Source organism: Manis pentadactyla, chromosome 1 (assembly GCF_030020395.1).
Source record: "Manis pentadactyla isolate mManPen7 chromosome 1, mManPen7.hap1, whole genome shotgun sequence".
In the NCBI taxonomy this organism is placed as follows: Eukaryota; Metazoa; Chordata; class Mammalia; order Pholidota; family Manidae; genus Manis; species Manis pentadactyla.
Window position 1 is genome coordinate 18,027,028 of NC_080019.1, and position 10,404 is coordinate 18,037,431.

Genomic DNA, 10,404 nt, shown 5'->3' on the forward strand with positions numbered 1-10,404 from the left:
TCTCTGTCTTCTGCAAGCATGGATGAAACCACTCAGCTGCTATCCCCTTCTTTCCCTCCCTACCCTTTTGTATTCGAGTGCCTCTTGATTCTCCTTTGTTCCCACTGATAGTAGGAAGCACCAAGCCGACCTGGTTTCTGTTCTGACAACCAGTGAGCTCTGCCTTGCCTTGCAGTCATTCTCAAGCCCCGCATGACCTTTGGCACGCAAGAGTTCTAATATGAGGCTTCTTACTGTTGGTAAGGAGAGGCATGTGTTCATCACGCCTTGGTATTTCTCCTTGTTCCCATGACCAGCACTGCAGCTCTGTGAGGTGGTCAGGGACAGTTTGTGGTGGCCACCATATGAAGCCCATCAGCCGTAGACACATGATAAAAAACATGGCCTTGATTCTTAGCTTAAAATATTTTTATTTACATGACAATAGGAAAAGTATGCATGATCTTGGATTAAATTCAAACAGGGGCCACACTGTTGGCTTGGAGATGCCCAGGTGTGCATGTGGCGCTCTCTAGGAAAGGCAAGATGGAGGAGGCTGTGGTCTGTTCTGTCACGGAGGGCTCCTATCTACCCCAGCCATTCCTCAGTCATGGGAAGCCCATTAACAGGGGAAATGATGACCAAGCTGATGATTATTTTCTTTATATTTCTGGTTTTTCTCAACCACGGAACATGTGAGGTTAGGTGTGAATCTAAGAAAAAGTAATATGTATAGAAAATGCAAAGCCACTCCTGCCTCTAGGGCTGGCAAAAAGCAAAGAAAGTCTGACTTATTTTATAGTCAATAAACCCCCAAACTGGTATTATATATCCCAATAATCTAAAAAATAGCTTTTAGATGAAAAAAAGAAGGGGAAAATAGTGTCTGATTAGTGACTGGTCATTTTCATAGTGCCTTCTCCTACATTACCTCATTTTAAAAGAAGTAAATTTGATCTTTTATAAGTGTTACAGTGAAGTGGTTCATAATTTCTTGCAATGAGCAAAGGCCATTATATTTATAAGCATGTAAGTTGTGAATTAGGCAAAATATTTTTTTATAGCACTGTACTTTTTTTTATCAACTGTCACAGATTCATGGGGAAGGTTCCTAATGGATAGGGCTTTAAAATGGATTCTAAAAAATGATTGTTAACTGATTAGTATGTTTTTCATCTCCCCTCACCCCCCTTTTTCTGGCCTCAATTTAATTTCTTTTCCTGGTACCTTGCTTAGTACCGAAAACTATTACTTGCATTTGGATAGGTTATTATTTAGCTTGCAAAACACACCATTTTCCCCCTCATTCAAGTTTCATAGTTGCCAAACTTCATTAAGATAAATGGAATTATTCAACTGCTCCCCCTGACCCCCACCTTTGGCTATGGGGTCAACAAAATGGTGTTGAGCAGGAGAAGGTAAAGCTGGTGAATAGTTAGATGGCAGTAAGTAATTTCAGGAAGGAGCAGGCCTGCAGTGATATGGAATGATGGATGTGCTCTCAACTTTACTGGCTATTAATAGCTTATGTAACAAGTTTGCATTATAACTATGGCTGTTCAAAACTTGCATTTTGCAATTGTTATACCTAGTAATGGATGTCTCCTAAACTTACTTAAAATGCATGGAAAAGTAAAAATCAGGACAAAGCAAAACAAAAACAACCCTGAGACTAACAAGTAGTCAAGGATGGCAACCAAGAAAAAAAAAAGAAACAAGAGTATAGCCAACCTTTTCTTTTTAATTAGAGTATATTATACTTCCAAACTGGATACACTAGAAATTGGCAATGCAACAGAAGATGCAAAGGAATATACCAGTTACTGTCAAAATGACCCTGTACAGCCTTGTAATGCAAAAAGCTTTATACAATACAAATTTTCAGTAATGTACACAAACCTTGACAGTATGATCATCTGAACATAATATGAGGAGTTAAAAAAGGATAGAAGAAAGAAAGTGCTGAGAACTCTAACTGCATTACTACATGGAAAAATAAGCTAGCTTTCATTGAAGAATGCATAGAGAAAACAGAATTGAAGTTAGTTGGCAGGTGAATTTCTCAGACGTTAGTGTTTTACACGGAAAGGATATTTATGGAATACATCCTTCCCTGAGTATCAAACTGCAAACCAAATTCAGGGGTATATATTATCTTGGTGGAGTCTGAAAAATGCTGTAGGTTTTTCTTTATTAATAACAATAACAATAATATAAAAAGTCAAACAAACTCCAAACACACCTTTTCTCACTCAGAAAACTTTTATAATTTACCAGAAAGATTGATGACTCTTTCCAAAGTGCTAAAAAAAAGTTGCCCAATTACATTAAGCATAACTAAGTCATTCAAATACAAGTTCAGTGGCAAGCAGTGAAATGCATGGCATTTGAGCAGTAAACGTCTTCTTCCAACACCCCTTTTGATCTTGAAAGTTTCAGCCTAGGACCTCATATTGCACAAGTGGCATGCTGTCAACCTGTGGTCCTAATGTCAGAGCCACCCTTTCAGGTTTTTAACCTGCTGGTGCTTACATGTGACTCTTTTCTGCCAGCTTCTATGGGATCATTGTGGCCCTCTTTCCTGTCATCACTGACTGAACTTGTAATTTTGAAAGCACATTATTAGCCAAGTGGCACATTCTCCATTATATGGGATAAAGACATGACTTAAAAAAAACGAACCCACCCTTAAGCCCAGTATTCTTGGAGTGTATTGTCCATAACTGTCTATAGTGTCTTTTACTGAGACATTGACATGGCAAGGTTAAACGACATTTCAAACACAGCCAAGAACAAATATCTCTGCTGGAGAGTGACAGAGGGTACGGGCGCCTCCTGCTCTGGCTGGTCTGGCCTCCCTGCCCCTGGGGACATCTCCTTAGTGTAAACAGGTTTGCCAGGGCTGGACGACTGGCGAAGGGGATTGTAGCACACTTGCTACGTCTGGGGGAAGAAGGGTGGGTATGGAGGTGGGGCGGGGGGGACCATGGTGTGGACAGATGGTACAGTCTTCTGGCTTCCTGTGGAACTGTACCAATGTCAAGGGGGCTTTCAGTGAAGCAAACTGACTAGAGGAAGAAAATGAGGGATGCTTTTATTTTCCCTGGTGAAACAGATGAAAAAAAATCCCAACTCTAGGATAACACGTGATAGAAAACAGCAACGCAGTAAGAAAGCATTCCTCCAATACACCAGTTCTTCAGTAGATAAATAATGTATAAACTTTTGTATTCCGAACTTCCCATTACTACACAAAGGACATTTCTTCCTGCTCTTTCAGCCTGTTTTATAACTGGAAATTCTGTTGTCTTCAAAATATGAGCAATGAACATATTCAGCCCAAGATTCTCTTCCTTTTCTTCTTTTTAAATCACCCATTGCTCTTTAAGATTAGCAAAGGGCCACACAACCAATCCACACCTGCTTCTTGCTGCAATAAAGTGCTGCACGTAAGTTGCCATTTTAATGACCACAAAATAAGAGCTTTAAATAAGCATAAAGTTAGCCTCCTAGCAGGTTCTATCTACCAGGCGTTAACAACATGGAATACAGAGCTATTAATAATGGGGAGAATACCGCTATAGCCAGACCATCTGCAAACACAATGGAAACTTCTCAGGGGCATAAACTGAACGGGAGGACTAAACAGCACCTTTTTGTTGAGTCGTCATGTGTCAAAGAGGTTGTGACAAAATTTTCAAACATACAGTCTACTCATTCCATATAAAAGGTACATTTTCTTCCTCTTTTACCTTTTTTTTTTTTTTTTGCACATGAGAAACAAAAACTAGTGCAAGACCAAAGCACTGTGCAAATCTGCTGTTTTGTTTTTTTTAGTCTGAGCATTTATACCCAGAATTTATCAAACCCCTTTTAATCTCCTTGGCTGGATTGAGCAACCATAAAATTTTTCACTCATATAATTTTTTTTTTCCTGCAAACAAATGGTAACCACTGAATTAATACATCATATATATATATACATATATATATATATATATATATATATATGTAAAATCTGCCCTTAAAATGATGCACGTGTGTGTGTGTATGTGTACCAAGCACATCATATACGTGTGGACACATACACAAAACACACTTGTTTTGTGATGTTGGCTGCAGTGCTGTGAGAGATTTCTTCCAGATGGGTCTCGATTCCTCCAATCTTCATAACCAGAGAAGATCTGCAGACAAGGTCTCTGGCCCTCTGTCGGAAATCTCAAGCAGCACTGTGGATGTCAACCATTCCTTCATCGACTAAGCACCAGGCCCTACCACTCTGTAGCCATAAAATAGAGGGAAAGGTGACGAAGGCGCTCAGGAGAGACGGTAGTGGATGAACGCCCCTGGAGCGGAAGGAGTGTTCATCGCGGTTAAAGAAGCCAGTACAAAGAATGTGCAATAGTAATGGCATGGCACAGACACACGGCTTTCTCTTTCAGAATCCACAAACGCCCACACACCCCATTCACCCAACAGAAAACAAAATGCACCAGTATATAAGCTTACAAGTGCTGATTGCTATTAAGGACACTCTCTTTAGGGTTTAACAAGACAAAATTCCTTTCAGATAAAAGTCCGGAGAAGGGCTGAGAGTGGGAGTGGGTGGCTGGGGACGCATGCCTCTGAAGGTAGAAGTATGCAGCAGGTCACCTCTCTGAAGATTGGTAAAGCAGCTTCCAGGTCAATGCAGTGGCTATACACACAGAGCCGATTCTCTATTCCTTCCTAAAGACATACAGCACACGGGGCTCAAGAGCCCTGGGGGTCGGTAGGTTTTGCAGCAACATACACCTGCTGGGGTTGTGTTTTAAGTTTTGTGGGTTTGTTTCCTTGTCTCTTTGTTTTTGGTACGGAACATGGCTGCCCTCAGACAGTCTCTGCTCTTTCTCTTAGTCCAAGATAGGCGAGGAAGGAGCGTTTGGGTGAGGGAATGCTGGGGGGCGCAGTCTGAGGCCGGGGAGGGTGGAATGTGAGATCCAAGTGGTTCTTGGGGTATAACATTGTCAAGGGAATGAGATGGGCAAAATCCGAGTTCCGGTACTTGTCAAAGCGCAAAGGGGAGCCGCTGAAGGTCAATGCCTTGAGTGCCAGGTTGGGCTCTGAGCTGCTGCCGTGTGCAGCCGACAGGGCCACGGTCTGTAGAGCCTGGGAGGCGGACATGACCGACAGGGGAGACAGGAGGTTCCGGGAGCTCCCAATGACAAGCAGCGGGGCCCCGGGGCCGGCTGGTTCCCTGGCGGCTGGACACAGGCCCTTCTTGTCCTCCTCCGGGCAGTCCCCACTCTGGTGCTTCTTGACGTGGCGGCTGAAGACGAAAGGGTGTGTGGTCTTGAACAGGCACTCTTCGCAGCTGAAGGTCTGGCGTGGGGCGTGCTTCAGCTTCTTGTGCAGGTTGAGATTGTCCTTGCGCTTGCAGCTGTAGCTGCACTGGTCACAGTGGAAGGGCCGCTCCCCGGTGTGGACGCGCACGTGCTCGATGAGCTTGTTGGCCGTCTTGGACAGGTAGCCGCACTGGTCACACTTGTAGTGGTTGCCGAGGCGATGCTCCCGGGTGTGCGTCTCCAGCTCTAGCTGGTTGGCCTTCACCGTCTGGCAGATCCGGCACTTATACTCCATCTTGTAGTGGGTCTTGAGGTGGCACTCCATGGCAGCGGGGCGGTTGGTGGAATAAATGCAGAATGGGCACCTGTCGGGGGAAGCAACGAAAGGGAGATTCAGCCAGAGAGGTTCTGCTGCAGCCCCGCTCCTACCCACCTCACTGCGCCACCCTCCAAACTCCACAGCCTGGCCTTGCCCCTGCTCAGCCCAGCCCTGCTGCCTCTCAGGGGTTAAGGTGACCCTCTTTGGCTCTCTCTGCTGACACAGCTGTCCCCACTAAGGAGGAGCTCTGACAAAGGACGCTCAGCCTTCTCTGGGTCTCCTGGCTGGAACAGCGAGCACCAGCGCACAGGAAGGGAAGCAGAGAAAGCGCAAGGAATGAATATGCTGTCACTCCCCTCCGTCCACCCCGCCCACCCCCTTGGAGCCCTCCCCACTCCCGACCAGACAGAGCAGAGGTCTAAACCTCACGACCTCCCCTCTAGATGGGAGCAACACAAAGAATCGACTTTTTCATGCACCACACCAAGCACACGCAGAAAGGCTAAGAGTTTTAAAGAACAGCTCACAGGGGGAGAGCTACTTACAGCAAACAGAAAGTTGTAGGGGTCAGAATCGTGCTTATTAAAGGGTGGTTAGGATGAGAAGGCCTGTGTGTGGCTCTGTGTGCGTGAGCATGTAAGTATGTACATAGATCTGTACTCATAAAACCTGTCTCCTACCGCACTGGTTCTCCATCAGGGAAGGAAGATGGGGGCCAGGGCAGGGGCAGGGGAGGAGGAGGCCCACCCACCAGCCGTCTGCGAATGAGGGATAAGGAGGGAGGGAGACAACTGCTGTGTGGAGCTTGAAGACATTGTTAATACATTATTACATCATGGAAATAATAATAATCCAACTGGATCATCAATTCTCAGTGGGCAGGACTGTATATTACATTTCTTCTACATTCTCTGCGGTGCTTGGTAGAGTGCTCAGCACATTCATTGCTGGACTGGTCTCTACATGTAACTTAGGCAGAGTCTGGTCCCAGCTCCGTCACGGATCAGGCTCTAGCTGGATATGCCCTGGGACAAAGCTTGGACCTCTCTGTGGCTCTGTTTCTCCATCCTATGCAGTGAAGCTACACTACCCCAAGCCTCCTGGCTGCCAGAGGCGCTGGGAGGAGCAGTGAGGGCATGTTCACAAATTCTCCCGAGCTTCTTAGAAGCTGCCAGGCTCCAGTCAGTGGCTGGTAGGATCGCTGTAGTGTGTTTGCTCTCTTTACCAAAAGAATGCAAATGCAAAAGTGGCTGCCTCAGCCCTTGCTAGGTCCCTGTAGGGCAGGGCCCAGGAGTGAATTGTCCCCTGAGGGTTTGGAGAGGTGTTCAGCAGAGCCCAACACAACCAAGTGCACCGTGCACTGCTCCTCAGCGCCAAGCTCGCTGTTAGCCTTTGAACCTCAGCTCACAGAAGAGTGCACACAAGAGAAATATAAAGCCCATTCCCAGGTCAGGTGCACACACAACCCCTACGCCAAGCTGGGCCTTACCTAGAGGAGTCTGAAACTCACCACTGTCCTGAGCTACGGCAAAAGAAAAATAATAGTATAATCTTATTTGATCTGCATTATGAACAGGATATAGAGTACAAGCAGTTCCATCACAGAAAAGCAATTTAGACATCGGCAGTCTGTTTCACGTTAAGGACATTTCTGTGACCCACAGCTCAATCTTTCTTTCGCGGCTCAGGCCAAGTGCTAAGGGTTTGTCGTGCTCCCAATATTTCTCATAAAGACACTCTCTCAGGCAAATTAATTCTCTGATATGGCAAAGGGAAAACAAAACAAAACAAAACAAAGACTCACTGTATAGCCAGAAGGCATTATCAATTTTTTCAAAGTATTCTTCTACTTCGTCATCCTAGAACATAAACTATTACACAGGGGACTGTTAGCATTGCCCCGGAAGTGTCCGTACTGACAGGAGCAGCGGTGCTCGCGGGGTGTCTCCCCAGTGGGTCGGGGGCTCGGGACTCCTTAGGTCCCCCAGGAAAGGCTAACGGGCAAAGCCACAACTGGCTGGGGCCGCAGAGTCAATGGGTGTGACTGGGCTACTGGGAAGGGCAATGAACACTAGTCCAACCACAGAAATACATGGCTCTTTTTTTTTTTTTAAATAAGAGTACACAAATATTTAGAAAGGGACAGTGGCAAAAATCCGAATCAAATTCCCAAATAAGCTCTTGCTAGGCATGCCCCATTTACTGGCTGTCTTGAATTGTAAGCACCCTGCCCCCAGCCCTCCCCTCCCCCTCCCACCTAAGTGTTCCCAAGAATGAAACAAAGTGGAATTTGATGGTAGGTGCTACTCCCCGGCTCCCCTGTTCAGGCGGACTTTTGAGGAGGGTCCTCCTGACCAGGTAGGAACCCTGGGGGAGCCCGCCCTGCGCTGCTGCCAGCACTTGACTCCCAGAGTCCTTCTGGGTCCCTCCATTCCTTGCCCATTCAGGAGAGTCATGCCACCTCTCTGGCAAGTTGTGAATTTCAAAGACAAAGATGTTTAAAAACACAAGTTGTTTTTCCTCATATTAAGTAAAATGCCATTTTTCATTCTTTTAACTATGCAATCATTTCAGCTAACATGAATAAGTATGCCTTGAAAACTGTGCAACTTTCTGTACCAAATGACAATATGCTTCTTTCTCTTTACCAGACCATGAGTGCCTTGTGAACAGGGACTCTGATTTCAGAACTGCTGGGAAGATTAAATTCTAGTAGTTGCTGGGACAAAGTATCCTGAGGGTGGAAATCATATTGTGTCTTATTTCTTATTTGCCCTTCAGCACCTAGTATCAAGCCAGACACGCATTGTTTGATAATAACTGGGGGGTCTCTCTTGAGACCAGAGGGATTTTTACAAATATTGGTTAATAATGATGTTCCTTATCTAAGTCTTTGGGGATCTGTCAGTAACATGTGATTGGAAATGTCAGATCTCAAGAAGCCTAAACCAGGGAGATACCAAATCCAGTTCCTGGGAAGGCATAAGGCGTGTTTGCAGGAAGCCATGAGGCACATGATCTTTGCATGAAAAACACTGCCTCCTGTCTTTTCAAACTGGCAAGGATCCAACTTTTGGGGGTGGGGTGGACAGGATGGTTGTAATGCTTATTTAAAAGATACATGACAAATCATCTAAAAAAAGAGATGGTGAAGTGCAGTGACAGTATGATTTACACATGGGGGCATTAACCCCCAAGTCCAATAAAATCAAGTCTGAGCAAAACTCCACCAGTATAGGATGAATCTACCCTTGCATACAGAGCTGCTTCCAACATTTCTTCTTGCTCGCCAGGGATCCTGGAATATTTGTGAAACGCATTCTCCTGCTGTCATCTGCTGACTCCCTAGGGGACAGGCCTAATTCATATCCAGCTAATCACAGCAGAGGTGCCTAACCAACTCCCCCCACGCCAAGCTTCCCCTCTCTATGACCCCAAAACCTTCAGGGGAGGGGATGGGGTAGGGATAGGGAGAGGGAGTTTAATAACAACACAGTAAAAGGTTCTGTACTTGCTTTCCTTACTTGAGCCCACCGGTGGGGACAGTGTGGCATTTCTTATGCTCCAGCAGCTGTTCGGGGGTCTTCATGAACTTGTGGCACACGTCACACTCAAACATCCGGGTGATGAGGTGGATCTGCAGATGGCGCTCAAACATATTCTTCGTCTTGCAGACAAAGTTGCAAAAAACGCATTCGAACCCTGAAAGGACCGCAGGCAGGTGTACAGGTGTGGGGGGCAGGTGGGCAGGAATGGAGATCCCCCTTCTCTCCCCTCCCTACCGGCTATATCCTTCCAGGCACTGTTCCCTGCATCTCTGTGCAAGAAGGAGTTAAACATACAGCTTCAGAATCAATGTCACATTCCCTATCCTTTCACACCATATCTGGATGCAAATCAAGCCAAAAGGAAAGCAATTTTTAAGTGGTATGTATTATACTGCTCCCAGGCCTAATATCTGTTTTCCAACATCACTCCTCTCAAGGGCTTATTCTAAATTCTGGGTTATTCCCCCAGAGTGGATAGGGTTGAATAGGCCAGCCCCCTCCCCCCTTACCTTTCTCTGGCTTTTCCTCACTGTTCAGTGAGGGCTGGCTCCCAGGCACAACAGAGATGACCAGTAGGTTGTTTGCATTCTTGTTTTTCTGAGAGCTATCTGAATCATCTTTGCTGTTGGCTGAATCACTCAGAGCTGAGAGAGAGGATGAAGAGGGGCTGTTTGATTCACTGGGTGTCTTCCTATCTTCTCCTGAAAAAAAAAAAGTCTGATATTTAGGAAATGAAAACTCTAGAATAACAGCAATTAGGGGCATGGCAGTTAGGTGTCATGGCTACATCATCATTCAGGGAGCACAGGCCGAGGTTTCCAGCTCTCCCAGTGCACATCCTGGGATCCCAGGTCCTAGTCACCCATGGTTATGGCACCTGTGGTACTTGGAAGCCAGAGCAGGTATCATCTGACAGGTGTTTATTGGGATCATAAAATAATTAAAATAAAACACAATTATAGCTAAGATGTACTGAATATATTACCCAGTTCTATGAATGATATCATGCTTCACATGCATTATCTCATTTTATCCTCTCAAAAATCTGATGAGGCATAGCTATCATCACCCCCATTTTACAGATGCAGGAAGGGAGGCACAGTTAGGTTAACTTGGCTAAGGTCACATGGCTAGGAAATGGTGGAGGAGAGATTTCAGTTGGTCTGACTCTAGCATCCATGCTCTTCATTACTGTAGTGGACTCCCTCAAAACCAGGAGTAAACAAATCAATAA

General features: G+C 45.5%; 1 protein-coding gene across 7 annotated transcripts in view; it reads right to left on the reverse strand.

The window, feature by feature from the left end:
• Window positions 1-1,700: 1,700 nt before the first annotated feature.
• Window positions 1,701-10,404, reverse strand: part of ZNF827 (zinc finger protein 827) — a 162,295-nt gene continuing 153,591 nt past the window's right edge. For 2 of the 7 annotated variants that reach the window (XM_036888971.2, XM_057492523.1), the window contains exons 12-14: window positions 9,680-9,871; window positions 9,147-9,324; window positions 1,701-5,668 (exon numbers count right to left, since the gene is read on the reverse strand). In XM_036888971.2, coding sequence (XP_036744866.2) covers window positions 4,849-5,668; window positions 9,147-9,324; window positions 9,680-9,871 — 1,190 coding nt within the window. In that variant the 3' untranslated portion in view covers window positions 1,701-4,848. Of the gene's footprint in view, window positions 5,669-7,111; window positions 7,145-7,426; window positions 7,494-9,133; window positions 9,325-9,679; window positions 9,872-10,404 lie in introns of all 7 variants that reach the window. The other 5 variants (XM_036888976.2, XM_036888975.2, XM_036888979.2 and 2 more) reach the window with 5 other exon arrangements.